Consider the following 24,190-nt stretch of genomic DNA (forward strand, 5'->3'; position numbering starts at 1 on the left):
TAAAACCAGAATAAAGGGAAATAATTATATTGTGGGAATCCTTTTGGCACTGTATTAGCATTTAGGAGGAATTTCTCTACTAGTAGGTTTCTACTCTTACTGCTAGCATTAAAAACAAAATAACTATAAATTATTTTATATTCAAGTTATTTTATAATTAATTTCATTTGCAGGTTATTGCAAGTGTTTTGAGGAATTTGTCTTGGCGAGCAGATGTAAATAGTAAAAAGACATTGCGTGAAGTTGGAAGTGTGAAAGCATTGATGGAATGTGCTCTAGAAGTTAAAAAGGTACCTTTGAAAACATTTAATATTCTAATTTGGATTTCATTTTTGGTTACTTTTTTGCTACCTTTTCCCACCCTTGAGATTCCCTAATTTTTTTTTTTTTTAAAGCAGCATGCTTAATTTTGTATTTTATTGGACAGATTTCACCATTTGAGATATAAAGCTAGCATAGGACTAAAAATGTAGAACAGCAAAAGGGGAGAGAAGCCACCCAAATTTGGGTCAGCTAGAAAGGCACATCCTTGGAATTGAGGGAAAAAATTGTTCAGAGCTGAAGGAAGGTCCTGGGTTTTAACAAAAATCTCCTAAAAGCTAATGCCAGAATCAGTTTATGGAAAAACTCCAGAATTGTACATGAGGCAGAAGAAATGGGCAGGACAGAAGGACATGGGCTGTGGGGACAGCTGGCTGGGCTGGAGGCCACGGGTCAGGCCCCGGACCTGGAAGTAGGAGGCTGGAGGAGGTGTAGAAGCCAAGTTGAGTGCATTCACCCAAAGCCTTGCTTCTAGTTGGTCTCGAGGATGTGGCTGCTTTCCTCAGACAAAGGATTTTACTTGATTTCTGACCTGCTTATCTCACCAGTCCTTAGGCTTAGACTACTCCAAAGTCGGAAAGTATTAAGATGGAAAAAATTGCACAAAGGAGGCTAGGTTAAGTCGGGTTTTTTCAGATTTGACACTGTTGGCATCTTGGACCAGATAATTGTTTCAAGGGACTGACCTGTGCTTTGTAGGATGTTTAGCAGCATTTTTGGCCTTTGCCCACTAGATACCAATATACTTCCCCTCCATCATGACCATCAAAAGGTCTCCAGTATTACTAGAGGTGTCCCAAAGGGGCGAAGGGAGAAAATCACCCCCAGTGGAGAATCACTGTGTATGTGGGGTCATTGTTACCTCTGTGCTCTCCAGAGTCCTCAGTGTTGATAGTCACCGTATCAAGAGGTGATCAGATCCAAGGGTAAGGAATGCCTCAAATAGTAATTTGTTTACAAAAGGAAATAGCACCAGGTGGCATATCTACTTCAGAAACTAAGCTAATTTAAAAAGAAAAACATCAAGCTTGAAATTTGGGAGGGACTAAGCAGGTCTTCTTAGCTAATTTGGGCTTCCTTTCACCCAGCAAGTCCCGCTAGACCTACAGCCTACATTTTTTCCTTCAAAATTTCCTTTTTAGAGAAGGCAAAGAATTTTTGATTTTTATTTGTTTATGTATTTTTGTGAAATTATTTTATACCTGGAAACCCCAAGAAAATCCACTGAAAAATAATGAGAAACAAGAAAAGTATTCAACTAAAAAAATGGTTATAATTATAATATTCAAATATACTTAGGATCTGCACAAAAATACCTTCAAAACATTCATGAATCAGGAGAACACTTGTATTTCTTGCAGGTAAGAAGATAGATAAAAGGCTCATAAGCGCTTGAAAGGATACTCAGCATCATTAGTCATGAGGGAAATACAAATTAAAACTACAGTGAGATACCATTACATATATTGGTTAAAATGTAAAAGATTAACCAAGTGTTGTCAAGGATGTTAAACAACTGGAATTCTCAGGCACTGCTGGTGGGAATGTAAGATGGTATATCACCTTGAAGAACATTTGGCAGTGTTTTAAAGTTAAATATATACCAACCACACAATCCAGCCATTCCAGTCCTAAGTATTTACCTAAGAGAAAAAATTCCTGTTTGCGCAAAGTCTTAAACACAGATGTTCACAGCAATACTGTTTGATAGCCAAAAACTAGAAGTAATTCTAATACCCATCGACAGGTGAATGGGTAAACAAATTATGGGATGTCCACACTGCAATACTATTTAGGTATTTGAAAAATGAACTATTGGTACAAACAATAGTCTATAATGACAGAAAACATGAGAGTGGATTACAAGAGGGTACTAGAAAACTTGGGGAGATGATATAAATGTTTGTTTTTTTTAATGTAGTGATGGTTTCATGGATATGCTCATACATGAAAAGTGATCATATTGCACATTTGAAAGATGTGCAGTTTATTGTTCTTCAACTATACCGCAATAAAATTATACCAAAAAATTTTAAGACTCCTCATCAAGTGTGTATATTTTCAGAAAGATTTAATGTGTTTGTATGTGTTACGGGAACTTGTATTGTTGCTAAGAGTTCATGACTTTGTCTTTCAAGGACCGCAAAGATCTTTATACAAATAGTTGCTACAAACTGAGAAAGTGAAATTAAAAGACTCCTCCTACTGAGAAATGCAAAAGAAGACCATAATAAATGGAAAGGCATACCCTGTTCTTATAAAGGAAGAGTAATATTTTATAGATCATCATCCATAAATTCACCTATAAATTTTTTTTTCCTCTATAAATTTTTAGTGTAAGCCCAGTCTTGGAAAAACTGGCTCAGCAGAAATTTATTGTGTCCAATTCTGGTTTGGGTCTACTTCTGGCTAACAGTGTTAGAATTTACTTTTTTCCTCTTTTTCTACATTCAGTGCAATAGTCATTCTGAACATTCTTTTATAATTCATCATCTCTTTTCAGCTTTACTGCTAATGATCAGGAGAGTCAGAACTACTTCCATATTCCCATGCATTGCTTCATTTTACCTTCATTGAGCAGGCTCCTACTTTTCTACACAGAACCTTTCCGTCCTCCCAGTCTGTGCCCCAAGCATTGGTGTTTACTCAAAGTTGTTAGTCCCTGGGTTCCTCAGTGGCTCTGTTGGTTAAGTATCTGCTTTGGGTCAGGTCATGATCCTAGGGTTCTGGGATGGAGTCCCAGATCAGGGGCTCTCTGCTTAACAGGGAGTCTGCTTCTCTCTCAGCCTCCCCCCACTATTTGTGATCTCTCTCTCTCTCATTCTCTCACTCTCAAATACAGAAAATCTTAAGGGGAAAAATAAAAGCTATCACTTCGTTACTCCTATCTTCTGTATCTTCTCTACTGAGTATAGAGATGGCTTTTTTGTTTCAACTTATCTCTATAAGAGACCCAATGTTTTGAAAATTAAGAAAACAAGCAAAAAAACCTTTTCTTTTGCTTCTTGTAACTCCTGCAGTGTTGCTCTTTTTCCTCTAGCAACCAAAACACTGAACAAATCACTGGCTCCATTTCTTCACTGGCCATAACTTCTTCTGTTCCTTTTAATTTTGCTTCTAACAAAATCTAGGTTTATAGTTTAACTGGGGTTTCTTTTCTACCTGCACCTATATTTGATACCTTTGGACCACACACCTTTTTGAAATTCCTTTGTTTTTATCATCTATACCTACAACTTCTAATCATTTCTCCTCTAAGTCTAACTATAAAACTTTTTTGAATCAAAACCCTTTCCTCTACATGTAATCTCGTAGAGAACTTCTGTTTTCCTATCTTTACCTCTCACCTCTGACCTCTGGGCCATCTGTAGTTGAACTCACTATACATCTAAACTGTTGCTGTTTTCTCTGTTCCTGGGATACTTTGAATATCCCACCTTTACCTCAGTCACAGTGTAATTAAAATTGAGCTCTTAACCTTCTCACATCTCCCTGCCTCCTGATAAATAGTATTTGCTCCTAGATTCTCTTAATTTCCTGATGAAGAGAACATGGTGGCTAGCTATTTATTGGGTCAGGCCCAGTGTGTTTGCCCTGACTTTCAAGGGGTTTTTTTGTGTGTTTTTTTTTTTTTGCTTGTTTGTTTGTTTGTTTTACCATCTCACCTGACTTACTGCTCCCCAGCATGGACTTGGATCTCCTCTGTGTCTTCTTTCTATTCCTCAGTCCTCCCTTGCTGATTGCCTCTTCTATGCCAGGAGCACCTGTCTTCTTTCTGAAGGTACAGGTCTTATCTTCTACAAAGCTGCTATCCTCCATGAAATATTTCATTTATTTAATTAAATTCAGGTAGCAGTGATCTTTCCTTTGTTCATGTATGGTTTTGTTTCTTTTTTTTTCCCCTAAGTAAACTATTAGCAGTTATCTGCTTACCATATTGGTATCCTCTGGAGTGCCTCTAATTGTGATAGACACAGAGTAGATTTTTAATGAATGTTTGTTTGTTAGTTGATTTTAGTAGGAAGAAAAACTGACATCAGGATTATGGCAAGTTTTAACCAAATATCCTGAATTATATACTCAGTGTTTTGTTCTTGCAGCAATTACAGTTTGCTATGATGTTATATACCAAGGAAGTTCTGGTTTTTGGAATTACCTTGTTTCTTTGGGAGTTTTAAGAAATTGGAGTTTTTTCAGTATGCTTATTTTTTAACAAATTATATTGTTACCTTTGAATCAACCACTTATATATATGTGCTTTTTATACAAACCGAATATTTGTACATCCTGCTCTGCAACTTGCTCTTTTTATTTAATAATATGTCTTAGATATCCTTCATATCAGCATATAGAGGGGTTTGGTGTTCTTGTTTTTTTTTCTGGTTTCTATTACCATGCAAGTGTTCTTTTCAGAATGCACATCAGTTCTGTTTCATATTCTTTTTTTTTTTTTTAAGATTTTATTTATTTATTTGACAGAGAGAGATCACAGTAGACAGAGGCAGGCAGAGAGAGAGAGAGGGAAGCAGGCTCCCCGCTGAGCAGAGAGCCCGACATGGGACTCGATCCCAGGATCCTGAGATCATGACCTGAGCCGAAGGCAGCGGCTTAACCCACTGAGCCACCCAGGCGTCCCACTGTTTCATATTCTTATACGAGCTCTCGATACATGTGTACTTCTAAGCACTTAGAATAAAGTTCAAAAAGGTCATTAGTTAAGTATTGTGTTCTGCCTGTGCTATGGGGATATCACAACTTAAGTTCCAGTTGGTATTTTATCAGTTTTTCTAAATGGAGAGTGCCCATACTTTGCCCTTGAGGGGTGAGCAGCAGGGGAGATAAGTAATGACAATAACAACTTACTCAATAGAAGTAAACATAGAAATTGTAAGAGGCATATTCCAACTCTAATTAGATGACACATGTTCTGTTTCTTAATAGGAATCAACCCTCAAAAGCGTATTGAGTGCCTTATGGAACTTGTCTGCACACTGCACTGAGAATAAAGCTGACATATGTGCTGTAGATGGTGCGCTAGCATTTCTGGTCGGCACTCTCACTTACCGAAGCCAGGCAAATACGTTAGCCATTATTGAAAGTGGAGGTGGGATACTACGGAACGTGTCCAGCTTGATAGCTACAAATGAGGACCACAGGTAAATGCAGCATTTTTATATCACTTTTAAATGAATTCGTGTAGAATTCATATCCTCAAAAAGAATCTCTTGTAAGCAGTGTTTTGTGTAATTGTGCAAGTGCTAAAGTAAATTAGATTACAGTGAAAAGGTAACTATTAGTTCCTAACTTGTTAGTATATTTATTCTAATAAAAGTTTATAATATGAAGATGTGTAGAGGCAAACAAATGATGATCAAGAGGTATAACCCATATGAAGGGGAAAAAATTAAAGACACAAATACTACAGAGAACAAAATCCCATTGTGTGTTAGTATGGCATAAGGGAACGAAACGTTTATAAAAAACAAAATCTGTGGATATGTTCCAGAGAATCCAGTAGTTCATTTTTTCTTTAAGATTTATTTATTTATTTGAGAGAGTGAGCTGGGGAAGGGATGAGTGAGAAGAAGAGACTCTCAAGCAGACTTCCTGCCAAGTGTGGAGCCAAGGGCGGGGTTTGCTCCAGGACCCTGAGATCATGACCTGAGTTGAAATCAGGAATCAGACATTTAACTGAACCGAGACACCCATACACCCCCAATGGTTCACATTTTTTTAATGGTGTCTTATTATCAATAATCTTAATATTATTTAGCCAACAGCCATTCATCTAGGGTATGAAACCTAAGAAAGCATCTCATTTACAAGGCACAAATTTTCATAACTTAGGCTCTGGATTTTGTCAGCAAAAATAGAGATATCTTGGGATGCCTGGGTGGCTCATTTGGTTAAGCATCTGACTTGATTTTGGCTCAGTTCATCGTGTCAGGGTCACGAGGTTGAGCCCCTCGTTGGACTCCATGACGGGTGTGGAGCCTGCTTAGGATTCTTTCTCTCCCCCTTCCCTCCTCCCACTCTCAAAAAATATATACATATGCATCCTTTCACAGCTTATTTTTAAATTTTTTATCCAGTATTGCTTCTTGTTTTCAGAAACCCCATAAGGTACTTCTAGTAACAGAACTTGTAAAGAATGTGAACATCTTCTCTTTAGGTTTTTGATGCACAAACAAGCCTTAGAGCCCTCTCTGCTATGCAAAGAAGACCTCTTAAACTCAGTAAGCACTCAGGTGTCTGCTGGACTGCTCAGAGAAGATTGTCACGTTAAAGCTCATTGTACACCCTTGCCAATCAGTTTTAAAGACCTCTAAAGTTGAATGTGCTGTCATTAAAATTAAGTTTACCATGCATTAAACAAGCTATTGCTCTTTCAAGTCCAAAGTTCATTATGTTAACTCTCAATCCTTGTTTTTATAGTTAACCTTTAAATTTTTGAAACCTTTCACTAGAAGTAATAACTCCACACACAGTTTGACAGAACACACTTCTAAGGGGGATAGCATTATCACAAAATCAATCCGGAGGATATAGGTTATTCTAAAAAGTCACTTTGCCAGTCTAGGCGGTTACAGTGTGCTCCCTGTAAAGACTGATTGATCGATTTTTCTACCTCTTCTAAGATTTCTTGTAGTTAACATTGTGGAACCCATCTATAGATTAAGTTACCACAAAGTCCCTGTTCAGGATAAGATTTTATAATACATTCATTGAGGAACTCTGTCACCATGTAGATAAAGCAAATGTTTCTGCTCAGAAATTAAAGAGAGCGTGTGAGTGCGGGGGAGGGGAAAGGGAGAGAGAGGGAGAATCCTTGAGCAGACTCCCCACCGAGTGGGGAGCCTGACACAGGCTCTATCCTAAGACCTTGAGATCACGACCTGGGCTGAAATCAAGAGTTGGATGCTCAACTTACTGAGCCACCCAGGTACCCCAGGAAAAATTTTAAAAGCCATGGAGTCAGGGGCACCTGGGTGGTTCAGTCCATTAAGCATCTGCTTTTGCCTCAGGTCATGATCCCAGAGTCCGGGAATCGATCCCCACATATTCTCTGCAGAGCAGAGAGCCTGCTGCTCCCCCTGCTTGTCCTCTCTCTCTGCCAAATAAATAAATAAAATCTTTAAAAAAAAAAAAAAAAAAAAGGAAGTAGCAGCAGCAGCTATTGGGTCAGAATTGGAAATGCAAAACAGATTAAAGTCAACACTTTTACTTCTTTTAGTGTGACAGATGAGTATTTTTAAACAGTAAACATTAAATGAAGTAGGAACAAAAGGAGATTTGAAATGCTTGAAATTTATAGTATAATTTGGGACAGTTTTATTATGCCTATTAATAAGTTTTAGTAGTTATCTTTATTTTTTTTTTTAAAGCTCATTTCTTTTTTTTTTTTTTTTTTTTTTTTTTTTTTTTTTTTTAAGATTTATTTATTTATTTATTTATTTGACAGAGAGAGATCACAAGTAGGCAGAGAGTCAGGGGGAAGCAGGCTCCCTGCTGAGCAGAGAGCCCGATGCGGGGCTCGATCCCAGAACCCCGAGATCATGACCTGAGCCGAAGGCAGTGGCTTAATCCACTGAGCCACCCAGGCGCCCCAGTAGTTATCTTTAGATTTAAGTTTGTTTTCTAACCTTTTATTTGTTGTTACAATAAGGAGATTGTTACTTTAATTTTGGGATCTCTTATTTTATTTCAGGCAAATCCTAAGAGAGAACAACTGCCTGCAAACCTTATTACAACACTTGAAATCTCACAGTTTGACAATAGTCAGTAATGCATGTGGAACCTTGTGGAATCTCTCAGCAAGAAATCCTAAAGACCAAGAAGCATTATGGGACATGGGGGCAGTCAGCATGCTCAAAAACCTCATACATTCAAAGCACAAAATGATTGCTATGGGAAGCGCTGCAGCTTTAAGGAATCTCATGGCAAATAGACCTGCAAAATATAAGGATGCCAATATTATGTCTCCTGGTTCAAGCTTGCCATCTCTTCACGTCAGAAAACAAAAAGCCCTAGAAGCAGAATTAGATGCTCAGCATTTATCAGAAACTTTTGACAATATTGACAATTTAAGTCCCAAGGCATCTCATCGTAATAAGCAACGACACAAGCAAAGTCTCTATAATGACTATGCTTTTGACACCAATCGACATGATGATAATAGGTCAGACAATTTTAATACTGGAAATATGACTGTCCTTTCACCATATTTAAATACCACAGTGTTGCCTAGCTCTTCTTCCTCAAGAGGAAGTTTAGACAGTTCTCGTTCTGAAAAAGATAGAAGTTTGGAGAGAGAACGAGGAATCAGCCTAGGCAACTACCACCCAGCAACAGAAAATTCAGGCACTTCTTCAAAGCGAGGTTTGCAGATTTCCACCACTGCAGCCCAGATTGCCAAAGTCATGGAAGAAGTATCAGCCATTCACACCTCCCAGGAAGACAGAAGTTCTGGGTCTACCACCGAGTTACATTGTGGGACAGATGAGAGGAATGCACTAAGAAGAAGCTCTACTGCCCACACACATGCAAACACTTACAACTTCAGCAAGTCAGAAGGTTCAAATAGGACATGTCCTGTGACTTATGCTAACTTGGAATATAAGAGATCTTCAAATGATAGTTTAAACAGTGTCAGTAGTAGTGATGGCTATGGTAAAAGAGGTCAGATGAAGCCTTCCATTGAATCCTATTCTGAAGACGATGAAAGTAAATTTTGCAGCTATGGTCAATATCCAGCTGACCTGGCCCATAAAATACATAGCGCAAATCACATGGATGACAATGACGGAGAACTAGATACACCCATAAATTATAGTCTTAAATATTCAGATGAGCAGTTGAACTCCGGAAGGCAAAGCCCTTCACAGAATGAAAGATGGGCAAGACCCAAACATATAATAGAAGATGAAATAAAACAAAGCGAGCAGAGACAATCAAGAAGTCAAAGCACAACTTACCCCGTATATACCGAGAGCACTGACGATAAACACCTCAAGTTCCAACCACATTTTGGACAGCAGGAATGTGTTTCCCCATATAGGTCAAGAGGAGCCAGTGGTTCAGAAACAAATCGAGTAGGTTCTAATCATGGAATTAATCAAAATGTAAACCAGTCTTTGTGTCAGGAAGACGACTATGAAGATGATAAGCCAACCAACTACAGTGAACGTTACTCTGAGGGAGAGCAGCATGAGGAAGAAGAAAGACCAACAAATTATAGCATAAAATACAACGAAGAAAAACATCATGTGGATCAGCCTATTGATTATAGTTTAAAATATGCCACAGACATTTCTTCTTCCCAGAAACCACCATTTTCATTCTCAAAGAATTCATCTGGACAGAGCACTAAAACTGAACACCTCTCTTCAAGCAGTGAGAATACGTCCACACCTTCAGCTAATGCCAAGAGGCAGAATCAGCACCACCCAAGTTCAGCACAAAGCAGAAATGGTCAGACCCCCAAAGCCACCTCCTGCAAAGTTCCCTCCATCAACCAAGAAACAATACAGACTTACTGTGTAGAGGATACCCCAATTTGTTTTTCACGCTGCAGTTCATTATCGTCTTTGTCATCAGCTGAAGATGAAATAGGATGTGATCAGGCAACCCAGGAAACAGATTCTGCTAATACTCTACAAATAGCAGAAATCAAAGAAAACAGTGGGACTAGAACAACAGAAGATTCTGTGAGTGAAGTTCCAACCGTGTCACAGCATATTCGAACCAAATCCAGCAGACTTCAGGCTTCTGGTTTATCTGCAGAATCAACCAGGCACAAAGCTGTTGAATTTTCTTCAGGGGCCAAATCCCCATCAAAAAGTGGTGCTCAGACACCTAAAAGTCCACCAGAGCACTATGTTCAGGAGACTCCACTCATGTTTAGCCGATGTACCTCAGTCAGTTCACTCGATAGCTTTGAGAGTCGTTCGATTGCCAGCTCTGTTCAGAGTGAACCCTGCAGTGGAATGGTAAGTGGCATTATAAGCCCCAGTGACCTTCCAGATAGCCCCGGACAAACCATGCCACCAAGCAGAAGTAAGACCCCTCCCCCTCCGCCTCAGACAGTTCAGACCAAGCGAGAGGTGCCTAAAAACAAAGCCCCTGCTGTGGAAAAGAGAGAGAGTGGACCTAAGCAAGCTGCTGTAAATGCTGCCGTACAGAGAGTCCAGGTTCTTCCAGATGCTGACACTCTGTTACATTTTGCCACAGAAAGTACTCCAGATGGATTTTCTTGTTCCTCTAGCCTGAGTGCTCTGAGCCTCGATGAGCCATTTATACAGAAAGATGTGGAATTAAGAATAATGCCTCCAGTTCAGGAAAATGACAATGGGAATGAAACTGAATCTGAGCAGCCTGAAGAAGCAAATGAAAACCAGGAAAAAGAGACGGAAAAACCTACCGACTCCGAAAAAGACCTCTTAGATGACTCAGATGATGATGATATTGAAATACTAGAAGAATGTATTATTTCTGCCATGCCAACAAAATCTTCACGCAAAGCCAAAAAACCGGCCCAGACTGCTTCAAAATTACCTCCCCCTGTAGCAAGGAAACCAAGTCAACTTCCTGTGTACAAACTTCTTCCATCACAAAACAGGTTACAAGCACAAAAGCATGTTAGTTTTACACCAGGAGATGATATGCCACGGGTATATTGTGTAGAAGGGACACCTATAAACTTTTCTACAGCTACATCTTTAAGTGATCTAACGATAGAATCTCCTCCCAATGAGTTAGCTGCTGGGGAAGGGGTTAGACCAGGGGCACAGTCAAGTGAATTCGAAAAACGAGATACCATTCCTACAGAAGGCAGAAGTACAGATGAGGCTCAAAGAGGAAAAACCCCATCTGTAACAATACCTGAACTGGATGATAGTAAAACAGAAGAAGGTGATATTCTTGCAGAATGCATTAATTCTGCTATGCCCAAAGGAAAAAGTCACAAGCCCTTCCGTGTGAAAAAGATAATGGACCAAGTCCAGCAAGCATCTATGTCTTCATCTGGAGCTAACAAAAATCAATTAGATGGTAAGAAAAAGAAACCTACTTCACCAGTAAAACCTATACCACAAAATACTGAGTATAGGACACGTGTAAGAAAAAATGCAGACTCAAAAAATAATTTAAATGCTGAAGGAACTTTCTCAGACAACAAAGATTCAAAGAAACAGAACTTGAAAAATAATTCCAAGGACTTCAATGATAAGCTACCAAATAACGAAGATCGAGTCAGAGGAAGCTTTACTTTTGATTCACCTCATCACTACACACCTATTGAAGGAACTCCATACTGTTTTTCACGAAATGATTCTTTGAGTTCTCTAGATTTTGATGATGATGATGTTGACCTTTCCAGAGAAAAGGCTGAATTAAGAAAGGGGAAAGAAAATAAGGAATCAGAAGCTAAAGTTACCAGCCACACAGAACTAACCACTAACCAACAGTCAGCTAATAAGACACAGGCTGTTACAAAACATCCAATAAATCGAGGTCAGTCTAAATCCTTGCTGCAGAAGCAGTCCACTTTTCCACAGTCATCCAAAGACATACCAGACAGAGGGGCAGCAACTGACGAAAAATTACAAAACTTTGCTATTGAAAATACACCAGTGTGCTTTTCTCGAAACTCCTCTCTAAGTTCCCTTAGTGACATTGATCAAGAAAACAACAATAACAAAGAAAATGAACCTATCAAAGAGACAGAGCCCCCTAACTCACAGGGAGAACCAAGTAAACCTCAGGCATCAGGTTATGCTCCTAAATCATTTCACGTTGAAGATACCCCTGTTTGTTTCTCGAGAAACAGTTCTCTCAGTTCTCTTAGTATTGATTCTGAAGACGACCTGTTGCAAGAATGTATAAGTTCTGCAATGCCAAAAAAGAAAAAGCCTTCAAGACTCAAGGGTGATAATGAAAAGCATAGCCCCAGAAATATGAGTGGCATATTAGCAGAAGATTTGACACTCGATTTGAAAGATATACAGAGACCAGATTCAGAACATGGTTTATCCCCAGATTCAGAAAATTTTGATTGGAAAGCTATTCAGGAAGGTGCAAATTCCATAGTAAGTAGTTTACATCAAGCTGCTGCTGCTGCCTGTTTATCTAGACAAGCTTCATCTGACTCAGATTCCATCCTTTCACTGAAATCAGGAATCTCTCTGGGATCACCATTTCATCTTACACCTGATCAAGAGGAAAAACCATTTACAAGTAATAAGGGCCCACGAATTCTAAAACCTGGGGAGAAGAGCACATTGGAAACTAAAAAGATAGAATCTGAAAATAAAGGAATCAAAGGAGGGAAAAAAGTTTATAAAAGTTTACTTACTGGAAAAGTTCGATCTAATTCGGAGATTTCAAACCAAATGAAACAGTCCCTTCAAGCAAACATGCCTTCCATCTCTCGAGGCAGGACAATGATTCATATTCCAGGAGTTCGAAATAGCTCTTCAAGTACAAGTCCGGTTTCTAAGAAAGGCCCACCTCTTAAGACTCCAGCCTCCAAAAGCCCTAGCGAAGGTCAGACAGCCACCACTTCTCCTAGAGGACCCAAGCCATCAGTGAAGTCAGAATTAAGCCCTGTAACCAGGCAGACATCCCAACCAGCTGTGGCAAATAAAGGGCCTTCTAGATCAGGATCTAGAGATTCCACTCCTTCAAGACCTGCCCAACAACCATTAAGTAGACCTATGCAGTCTCCAGGGCGAAACTCAATTTCTCCTGGTAGAAATGGAATAAGTCCTCCTAACAAATTATCTCAGTTGCCAAGGACTTCATCACCTAGTACTGCTTCGACTAAGTCCTCAGGTTCTGGGAAGATGTCTTATACATCTCCAGGCAGACAGATGAGCCAACAGAACCTTACCAAACAAACGGGTTTATCCAAGAATGGCAGTAGTATCCCAAGAAGTGAGTCTGCCTCCAAAGGACTAAATCAGATGAATAATAGCAATGGATCTAATAAAAAGGTGGAACTTTCTAGAATGTCTTCAACAAAGTCAAGTGGAAGTGAATCTGATAGGTCAGAGAGACCCGTATTAGTACGCCAGTCAACTTTCATTAAAGAAGCTCCAAGCCCAACCCTAAGGAGAAAACTGGAGGAGTCTGCTTCATTTGAATCTCTTTCTCCATCTTCTAGACCAGATTCTCCCACTAGATCCCAGGCACAGACTCCGGTTTTAAGTCCTTCCCTTCCTGATATGTCTCTGTCCACACATTCGTCTGTTCAGTCTGGTGGATGGCGAAAACTCCCTCCTAATCTCAGTCCTACCATAGAGTATAATGATGGAAGACCAGCAAAGCGCCATGATATAGCACGCTCCCATTCTGAAAGTCCTTCTAGACTTCCGATTAATAGATCAGGGACCTGGAAACGTGAGCACAGCAAGCATTCATCATCCCTTCCTCGAGTAAGCACTTGGAGAAGAACTGGAAGTTCATCCTCAATTCTTTCTGCTTCATCAGAGTCCAGTGAAAAAGCAAAAAGTGAGGATGAAAAACATGTGAACTCAATTTCAGGAGCCAAACAAACTAAAGAAAACCAAGTATCCACAAAAGGAACATGGAGAAAAATAAAAGAAAGTGAGATTTCTCCCACAAATAGTACCTCTCAGACCACTTCCTCAGGTGCTGCAAATGGTGCTGAATCAAAGACTCTAATTTATCAAATGGCACCTGCTGTTTCTAAAACAGAGGATGTTTGGGTGAGAATTGAGGACTGTCCGATTAACAACCCTAGATCCGGAAGATCTCCAACAGGAAATACTCCCCCTGTGATTGACACTGTTTCAGAAAAGGGAAATCCAAATGCTAAAGATGCAAAAGATAATCAGGGAAAGCAAAATGTAGGTAATGGCAGTGCTCCCGTACGCACCATGGGTTTGGAAAACCGCCTGAACTCCTTTATTCAAGTAGATGCCCCAGACCAAAAAGGAACTGAGGCAAAACCGGGACAAAGTAATCCTGTCCCTGCATCAGAGACAAATGAGAGCTCTGTTGCTGAGCGTACACCATTCAGTTCTAGCAGCTCGAGCAAGCACAGTTCACCTAGTGGGACTGTGGCTGCCAGAGTGACTCCTTTCAATTATAATCCGAGCCCTAGGAAAAGCAGCGCAGATAGCACTTCCGCCCGGCCGTCTCAGATCCCGACGCCAGTGAATAACAACACGAAGAAACGAGATTCAAAAACTGATAGCACAGAATCCAGTGGAACTCAAAGTCCTAAGCGCCATTCTGGGTCTTACCTTGTGACATCTGTGTAAAAGAGCTGGAATGATGAAACTCAGAAAATTACGTGTTAATTACAACTGCTATGTAGAAATTTTGTTTCAAATGAAACTTAAGACTGAAAAATTGTGTAAATAGGTTTGATTGTTAGAGAGGTTTTGTTCTGGAAGCCATATTTGATAGTATACTTTGTCTTCACTGGTCATATTTTGGGAGGCACTCTTGATAGTTAGGAAGAAAATGGTAAAGCCAAGTATATTTGTACAGTATGTTTTACATGTATTTAAGTAGCATCCCATCCCATCATCCTTTAATTATTGCTTGTCTTAAAATAATGAACACTACAGATAGAGGATATGATATATTGCTGTTCTCAATCATTTCTAGATTATAAACTGACTAAACTTACATCAGGGAGAAATTGGTATTTATGCAAAAAACCATTCCGTTTTAGTCCTTGTGAGTCCATCTAACATCATAATTAATCATGTGGCTGTGAAATTCACAGTAATATGGTTCCCAATGAACAAGTTTACCCAGCCTGCTTTGCTTTACTGCATGAATGAAACTGATGGTTCAATTTCAGAAGTAATGATTAACAGTACTGTGGTCACATTATGTGCATATAGATAGCTATGGTGTAACAATTTACACTATTTTGTGCTCAAAACAAAAAAAAAACAAAAACAAAAAATCTGTGTAACCGTAAAACATTGAATGAAACTATTTTACCTGAACTAGATTTTATCTGAAAGTAGATAGAATTTTGCTATGCTGTAACTTGTTGTATATTCTGGTATTTGAGGTGAGATGGCTGCTCTTTTATTAATGAGACATGAATCGTGTCTCAACAGAAACTAAATGAACATTTCAGAATAAATTATTGCTGTATGTAAACTATTACTGAAATTGGTATTTGTTTGAAGGGTCTTATTTCACGTTTGTATTAATAATTTTCAAAAAAGCCTCTTTTAAAAGCTTATATAAATTTTTTCTTCAAATTCTATGCATTAAGAGTAAAATTCCTCTTACTGTAATAAAAACAATTGAAGCTAACTGTTGGCATTTAACCATTCCATGCATTGGCACTTAACCATTCCTGGAACTTACATTTCTTAAATGAGATTAGCTTAGAAACTCCCGATGTTTAATATTTTTTCTTACTCCACTGGAGTTGATTTAAAACAAATTCATGTAATAGCAATGTGAACTACCTAGCACAGGACTGGACGTTGAACAAAATAGACCCACGTAGAATATTTCCTTTTTCTTAATAGAATGCTCTACTTGAAAAATTAATTGATTATTGTTAGGTGTAAGTAGTCTCTCCCAAGCCTGTCTTGGAATGTTAACTGTCTTGTCCCTTCATCTACCCTCTGTTGCTACTGGATCCAGAGTGAACAGATTTTATCACCCTATATGTTAGGGCAAAATTCCAGCAGCCAGTTGTAATCAGCATTTTGCCATGCTCAGAAAATGCAAATCACGTGGAACTTCAAAGGTAGATTTAATACTATTAAGATATTCAAAAGACTATTTAAAGCCCCTGCCCGTTAAGGAAAACTTTGTTTTTGGTGGGTAGAGTTGAGAGGTACATGTTAAGTGCCCCTTTCCTCTCAGAGCAGGGAGCTCCTCCTTGAAGGAAGGAAAGATAAACCGATATACATATTAACAGGTAGTCTAATGTATCTTCCCAGAATTTGTCCTAAATGATGAGAGGGTGAGAATGATAAATGCTCACGTATTTGTTGAGTAAAGGCAACTACTTTTAATGATAAAATTCATGCGCTCTGCATTTAGGGAAGGGAAAAGATACTTAGATACAATGGGGCTCTGGGAAAAAGGATTGAGGAGTAAGCATATCTATTTGATGCCCTTGAAATCACACGTGGCTATATACCCCTTACCTGTGTTTATCAATGCCAGTAAATATTCCAAAGCCCATATTCTTTCCACTGTACCATTTTGCAAACACCTCAATTTACTGATCTTTGGAATATATCAACATGTTTTTCTTTTTTATTAATTATTTTTATTAACATATAATGTATTATTTGCCCCAGGGGTTCAGGTCTGTGAATTGTCAAGCTTACACATTTCATAGCACTCACCATATCCCATACCCTCCCCAATGTCCATAACCCAACCACCCTCTCCCTTCCCCACCAACCCTCAGTTTGTTTTGTGAGATTAAGAGTGTCATAGTTTGTCTCCTCCCGATCCCATGTTGTTTCATTTTTTCCTTACCTACCCCTCAAACCCCCCACCCAGCCTCTCAAATTCCTCATATCAGAGATGGAATATATCAACACTTAAATTTTTGTCATTTTATCTGAATGAAATCATTTGTGAATAATAATAGTTTATCTTTTTCTCAAAGGCAGCTTTCTCTAACAATAAGTGGGCATATAAGTTGTATTTCTTTCCTCTTTTGGTCCTGATTTTCTGTTTTTCTGAATTACTGCTTGCCAGTTATTATGAGCACTCCCAGGTACTTTTATGGAGATGGGATGTTAGTCAACTAGAATAAAACTGCCTTTTTCCAAGGAAGGAAAAAAAAACCCACTATCAAGGCTGGAAATGAAAAGAGGGTGCCTTCCACACACAGAAAACTCAGGAATTACTGTAGGCAACGCCTCCTATGAGAATGTCAAATCAGTCTACATTGCCCATTGAGGAAAAAGTTGTTGTATGAGACTCTTATGTTAAAATAGCTCTGAATTAGGAAAGGGGCAAATTTCATTTCTACTTTTAGAAGTTCACAGGGTGCTGTCTTAACTGATAGGCCAAATATTCCCAGTTTATGCTTGTTGAAAATCGTATACTGAGCCCAGTGTTGGGAATTAGTTATGATACCTGTTAAGAGAGTCAGTGCTCTATCTAGCTTTAGACTGCAGCAAAGCAGTGGTTTCCAAATTAGATTGGATTTGGGTCACCAGAAGTGCTTATTAAGACATAGCTGGGCCAATCCCCAAAGTTTCTGATTCTGAGTAGGGCCCAAGAATTCGCAGTTCTAACAAGTTCTCAGGTGATGCTTGATGCTGCTGGTCTGAGAAGCACACTTGGAGATTGATTGCCCTAAGTTATAATGAAGCTCCTTGAGTGATTGCCTTAGGTCATAGCTCTTCCTCTCAACCCGGGCCTTTTAATCTGACAAAGTATTCCAACAAAGAAACTGTCCCCTACTTTCGGCACAAATACGAAGCTATACAATCCGATAAGAGCCCATCCATCTCAACTCCCAATAGTGGACAAATTTAGCAGACATGAAATCTAAAGACAATGACTTTTTGAGAGATTGGCTTGTGTTCCCTTTGGAACAGTCTATTCTGGATCTGCAGTAAGATCAGAAGAGACTATCAGAAGATATCAGAAAGACTAATAATTCTGTCCTCAGAATTATTTCAGAGGAAAATGTGCCCTATTTGCTAATATACAGTAGGAGCGATTAACAAACAACTGGCAGATTGGTATTTGAGAACAAACTTTCCAAATTACATGGGTAGTAAAAGGAAGGTTAATGAGAGAGGAATAATAAAATGAAAGATTAAGCCCAACTGGAACAAATAGCACTATAAGTCAAGATATTTTTTCCATAAAATAAAGACCATGTTACCACAAGTTTAAGTGAAGAGGAAGCTTTTTCTGAGGATGAGAGCCAATTGCACTATATCTGAATTCATGTTATCACATAGTTGCTTTGTATCTAAAATAGGGGGGAAAAAAAGTGCTAGATATGCAAAAGGAAATTACCAAGAGGTGAAGAATATGTGAGTAGTCAGATCATCAAAATTTACCAAATAAAAGTCATGGTGGCTGAAATAGAGTATATAAATTATTTTTTAACTTCTAATTCCCTCATACTATGCTGACCTTAAAATACTAAGTAGTGTTAAAAACTATGGACTTTAACTCCTGTAACACCAGGTCATTTTCCTGCCATTCTCTTAACTGTTCTGTGGTCTATAAAACTATATCCTGGTTTTTGTTGGGCCATTGATGCTTCTTTCAACCTGTATGTTCTATGTGTATTATATTGTTCTTGGTGCTAAATACACTTTCTTTTCTCTGATATTCAGGATAATTCTTTCTCTACATTTGTGACTATTCAATTACCATTCAATTACTTTCCTAAATTATGTGATTGTTACTTCTTCGTAATTAAAAATATTCAACATAGTGAAAACTGGTGAAGGTAACCATTGAATATAAAGCAGCATTAGTTAAAAATAACTCTTGACGATAAGACCAAGCATTACCTGGCCCATCTACACTACCTATTGGATTCTAAACACTTAGGCCCACTGCTGGTCGCTGAACCATGTACCCAGTCTTTTCCCCTGACCATGGCTGTTTGCACCAACAGTGGATACTCGACCAAAGAGAGAATCATCATCAACTAGCTAGTGACCAAAGACTTTCCTTGCTTAAAAAAAAATTTTTTTTAAAAAGAACCAATCAACTTGAAATAAAAGTCACAAAGGAAATTTCTTGTTGGTGATTGAGTGCTGGAACTGAAACATCTTGTACCATTAGGCTGAGTTAACTTGAAATAACAGAAAACCACATTTAGACCCACCTTAGTTTTTTAATTTCAAAAATAGAGAGCACTTTCTTAAAACAGCTATGGGGAGGGAGGAGGAATAGGCTGCCTACCAAAAAAAAAAAAAAAAAAAAAATAGGTTGGTATCAGATTTCTCTGCAATACTAAATGCCAAAAAAGAAAAAAAAAAAAAACAACAATGGAACAATGTGTGCAGTATTTGGAAGGGAATGGAAATATTACCTCAGAATTTTGAAACCAGCTAAACTAACATTTAATTTATCTGAAATAGTTGTATGATGCAGGATTCTTACAGCTGTTAACAAGACCTCTTAAAGATAAGATAATCAATCATTTAAAGAATATTAGGTAGCTCTCGGGATCTGTATGAGGACTAGAAAAATCATTCTTGGAAGCCAAACAGCAGAAAGGATACCCAACCATCTGCGAGACTGCTTCAATAACGATTTTCCCCTCGTTTCCCCGAAAGGCCAGAACCATCTGAGACCATCCTCGGCATAAAGTAAGATTACTTGCAGCACTTGCTTCCTTCGCTGTTCACGTCTGGATTGAAGTCTTGCTTGAGTGGACATGATTGGCAGAGGCTGTCACATGCCTATAGAGTCTGGGAAAGTTCAAATTTTGGTCTCCCCATTGAGGAAGCTGGATTCATAAAACATGAACTCTCCAAATCCATGAGGGGCATTTTGGAAGCTCTGGGCAACCAGAAACCATGATATGTTTTACCATAGTATTGCTGCTGCCCAAACAATTAAAATACATGGAAAAGTATTAAGGAAACAAAATTGAGCAATAAAACATCTAAAACTGAATAAATGTTAATAATTGTGGTTAATCTGGTAATCTTAGTATGAATGTCTACATAACTCAAAACAGAAAAGACGAAATGTTTAATAATTTTCATAATCTTAAATTCCAGATTATTCTAACCCAAATTGGGAAATGAGTTACAAGGGGAGAGAAGATGTAAAAGCATGCTAAATTTCTAGTTTTATGGAAACAGTATCAGATATTATTTTACTTTTAACTTAGACAAATACAAATTCAATTTTTTAGTTTAATGGTAACCCCAATGTTAAAAAATAAAATTTTCCACCTAAATTACTAACCAGAGAGAACAATTCAGAATACTTGATCAAGATATCAAAGAAAGGGAGAGATGGAGAATTGGCCACAAAGAAGCATAAAATGACTGTGTAAGACCACAGCAATAAATGGATTAAACATATATAATAAACTAATGACTCTTAGGTTGGAGTCAAGTAAAAAAAAAAGTCCTCCAACTTAATGCCATTAATAAAAGACACTAAGGGGCACCTGGGTGGCTCAGTGGGTTAAAGCCTCTGCCTTCAGCTCAGGTCATGATCTCAGGGTCCTGGGATGGAGCCTCGCATCGGGCTCTCTGCTCAGCAGGGAGCCTGCTTCCTCCTCTCTCTCTCTGTCTGCCTCTCTGTCTACTTGTGATTTCTGTCTGTCAAATAAATAAATAAAATCTTAAAAAAAAATAAAAGACACTAAAATGATCAAGAATGGGTAAAATTAAAAGTACAACCACACTTGCACAGGCAAATACAAAGAAAGCAGTTAAGGCAAATTTATGTCACACAGTATAATTCTGAATACAAGGCATCAAACATAATGAAAAAAGGGATGCGTAGGTGGCTCAGTCGGTTAAGCATCTGCCTTTGGCTCAGGTCATGATCCCAGAGTCCTGGGATTGAGCCCCACACTGGGCTCCTTGCTCAGCTGGTCGCCTGCTTCTCCCTCTGCCTGCTGCTCCCCCTGCTTGTGCTCTCTCCCTCTGAAAAATAAATAAATAAATAAATAAATAAAATCTTTTTAAAAAAATAATGAAAAAGGATTAACATCATTTATGACTTTCTTTAAATTTCAAATGATTTAACATCAATGGATGAATCAAAGTTACAAAATATTAGCAAAAACCATAGAACAAGTAAGATTCAGTGTTTGACAGATGACTTGGTATTTATAGAACAAAAGGAACTGTTTTTATTTAAAATTACAACTTCCTTCCAGACAGGGTGCATTTTGTTAAAGGAAGGTTCTGAGAGGTCCTTTTCCTGAGCTGAGGACCTTGATGGTTTGGGGATCAGTAAAGCCAAGCCTGGAATTTAGGTGGGAGGAGGGTTAGAGAAAATTTAACAGATTTGCGTAAGGGGTAAGAATTTGGGATTCTCGAGGTACCCAGGCAATGGGGGGCTGAAGAGTAGAGATAGGGGAGCACAAAAAGAATGACGCAGCAAAATGAGAAGTCGGGGTCTTATGAAAGCCCTGGTAGTGCAGCAGCTAAAACAATTTTAGAAACTCACTATTTCAGCTGAAACCCTAAGTTCTTCGCAAATTCTCTGTTCCAATATTAACAAGTACCCACTTGTTATTAACTTTCAGAATCTTTTTTAACAATTGCAGTTGGCTTCACCATCACATTATCAATAATTATTTGAATTTAAATATCAATTAGATGTAAGTGTTCACCACTGTTTCCTCTATGTTACATGCCTTTCACTTTCTTCACTTTAATTATGTTAATATAATTTGGCTTGACTGGACTATGTCCTTAGTTACTGTTTTCTAGAAAAGCCAAATTGGGGATATACTTTCTAAATCCTAGCTTGTATAAAACTGTTTTTTTGGGGTGCCTGGGTGGCTCAGTCAGTTAAGGATCTGCCTTCAGCTCAGGTCATGATCTCAGGGTCCTGGGATCTAGGCAGAGTTGGGCTCCCTGCTCAGCGAGGAGCCTGCTTGTCCTTCTACCTCTCTGCCTGCTCATGTATGCAAGCTCTCTCTCTCTCTCATAAATAAAATCTTTTGAAACTTTTGTTTTCTTTTACCATTACATAAAGGATAATCTGGGTCACAACTTTGGTCAAAATTCTTTCTCCTCAGAAAACTCCTATTGTTTACTAAGAAGTTCAACTATCAGTCTAGTTTTGTTTCCATTATATATAACTTTAATTTCCTATCTTGGTGTCTGTAGGGTTTTGTTTTTATCCTTGAAATAAAGAAATTGTACTGGCACAAGTCCAGCTGTGTGTCTTTTTTCCACAACTCTGTCTTTTGATATTGAATCTTTTTTATCTTGAGTCTTCAATAAACGTTCTCAGTAAATGTTATCTCTGTTCTTACTCCTGCTCCTGAATCACTTCCTTTCTCTCACTTTGCAGGAGCAGAACCAAGCCATAATACTGTTAGAACACCAACTTCAGATCAACCATATCTACCAAAATGCCCCTCTCCACCAGAGACCAGTCAGAATCTTGGTGGTGCCTACATGAGGACTGTACTGTCAGTTTCTGTTGTCTAGACATTGCATTATGATCCTCTAGAAAAGGAAAGAGCATCTATCTTCCACTTTGGTATCAACATTTCCCCATAAGAGTGCCAAAGCAGTACTGCTTGCGTTCAAATGCATTAGAGGATTTTTAATGAAACAGTTTCATTAAAACAGATTTTACTTATAGTCTACTCTCCCATCCCAAGATACAGATGCAAATCCAACAGAGACCGGATATGGCATGTAGACAAATCTTACTCACAAATGTCATGCTGTACTCTGTATTTTCCCCTGGACAGTGAAAGCTCTGTCATGAGGTCAAGTTGGTGTACTTAACTTTTAGTTTTCCTAAATTCTGTCTTCTGTAGAAATTGACTTTTTGGGGTGTGTGGTGGCTCAACTGGTTAAGGGTCTGACTCTTGTTTTCAGCTCAGGTCTTGATTTCAGGGTTGTGAGTTCAAGCCCTTCATTGGGCTCAGTGCTGGGCATGGAGAGAGACAGGAAGAAGAAAGAAAGAAAGGAAAGAGGGAAAGAGAGAGGAAGGAAGGAAGGAGAAAGGAAAGAGGAAAAAAGGGAGAAAGAGAAGAGAGAGAGAGAAGGGAAGAAAAAGGGAGAGAAAGAAAGGAAAGAAGAAAAGAAAGAGAAATGGAGGAAGGACGGAAGCAGGGAAGGAAAAAAGAAAGAAAAAAAAGAAAGGAAAAGAAAAATTGACTTCTAAAAAAAAAAAAAAAAAAAAAAAAAAAAAAAAAAAAGAAAAATTGACTTCTGACATTACAGTAGATAATATTTTCAAAGATGGCATGGTATCTGCCATTCCACATGCTTTTTCCCCAATATGAGTCTGTTACTGAGCTGGCCCTGTGACTGCTTTGACCAACAAAATATAGAGGAAGTTTCAAGACCGGGAATTAAAAAGGCCTGGTAGCTTCTACTGTGTGGTCTGCAGGAACCAACGAACATGTAAGAAGTCCTGAAAATACCATGCTTTGAAGAAGTTGCTAAAGAAAAAGTTATTCCGACACTTGGTTGAATGGTAAGAGGAACTTAATTCAAGACTGTTGCAATACAGATATTGCAGCAGAGGAGAGGGATCAGCTCAACTCCAAATGTAGCAAAGACAGTTGGAGATTTATAACCAAAGAACAGAATGAGGGCATCAGGAAACAGAAAATTACTCAGGGTAAATTCTTGTTGAAGACAGCCAAGGACTTAACATATGAGAGATGGGGAATGAGGAATTTGATCAGATATTTGATCAGGGTGATCAGATAACAAGGGTAAAGGGGACATTCACCACACTTACTGTGATGGTTAATTTTCTATGGAAAATTAATTGCGCTAAAGGACACCCAGATAGTGTTAAAACATTTCAGGATGTGTCTGTGAATGTGTTTTTCTTTTTTTAAAAAAAGATTTTATTTATTTATTTGACAGAGATCACAAGTAGGCAGAGAGGCAGGCAGAGAGAGAGAGAGGGAAGCAGGCTCCCTGCTGAGCAGAGAACCCGATGTGGGGCTTGATCCCAGGACCCTGAGATCATGACCTGAGCCGAAGGCAGCGGCTTAACCCACTGAGCCACCCAGGCGCCCCTGTGAATGTGTTTCTGAAAGAGATTAGCATTTAATCAGAAGACTGAGTAAAGAATATCTGCCTTCACCAATATGGTCAGGCATCATCTAATCTGTTCAGAGTTCAAATAGAACCAAAAGGTGAAGGAAGGGCATTTTTTTCTCTCTTTTCTTGTACTGGGACCTCCATCT

At 38.6% G+C, this 24,190-nt stretch overlaps 1 protein-coding gene and 1 long non-coding RNA gene across 10 annotated transcripts in view; one reads left to right on the forward strand and one right to left on the reverse strand.

Annotated features, from left to right (window-relative positions):
• APC (APC regulator of WNT signaling pathway) overlaps positions 1–19,375 on the forward strand; it is a 142,025-nt gene extending 122,650 nt beyond the window's left edge. For all 9 annotated transcript variants that reach the window (XM_047730669.1, XM_047730673.1, XM_047730675.1 and 6 more), the window contains 3 exons: positions 174–290; positions 5,263–5,477; positions 8,030–19,375. In XM_047730669.1, the coding sequence (XP_047586625.1) occupies positions 174–290; positions 5,263–5,477; positions 8,030–14,606 (6,909 nt within the window). In that variant the 3' untranslated portion in view covers positions 14,607–19,375. The remainder of the gene's footprint in view (positions 1–173; positions 291–5,262; positions 5,478–8,029) is intronic.
• A 635-nt stretch (positions 19,376–20,010) lies between these two features.
• On the reverse strand, positions 20,011–20,867 carry LOC125100485 (uncharacterized). The gene is made up of 2 exons (XR_007127568.1): positions 20,651–20,867; positions 20,011–20,441 (listed from the first exon to the last, which is right to left on the reverse strand). It is a non-coding gene; the product is annotated as an uncharacterized LOC125100485 (long non-coding RNA).
• Between the last annotated feature and the right edge of the window lie 3,323 nt (positions 20,868–24,190).

Source organism: Lutra lutra, chromosome 5 (genome assembly GCF_902655055.1).
Source record: "Lutra lutra chromosome 5, mLutLut1.2, whole genome shotgun sequence".
Classification (NCBI taxonomy): Eukaryota; Metazoa; Chordata; class Mammalia; order Carnivora; family Mustelidae; genus Lutra; species Lutra lutra.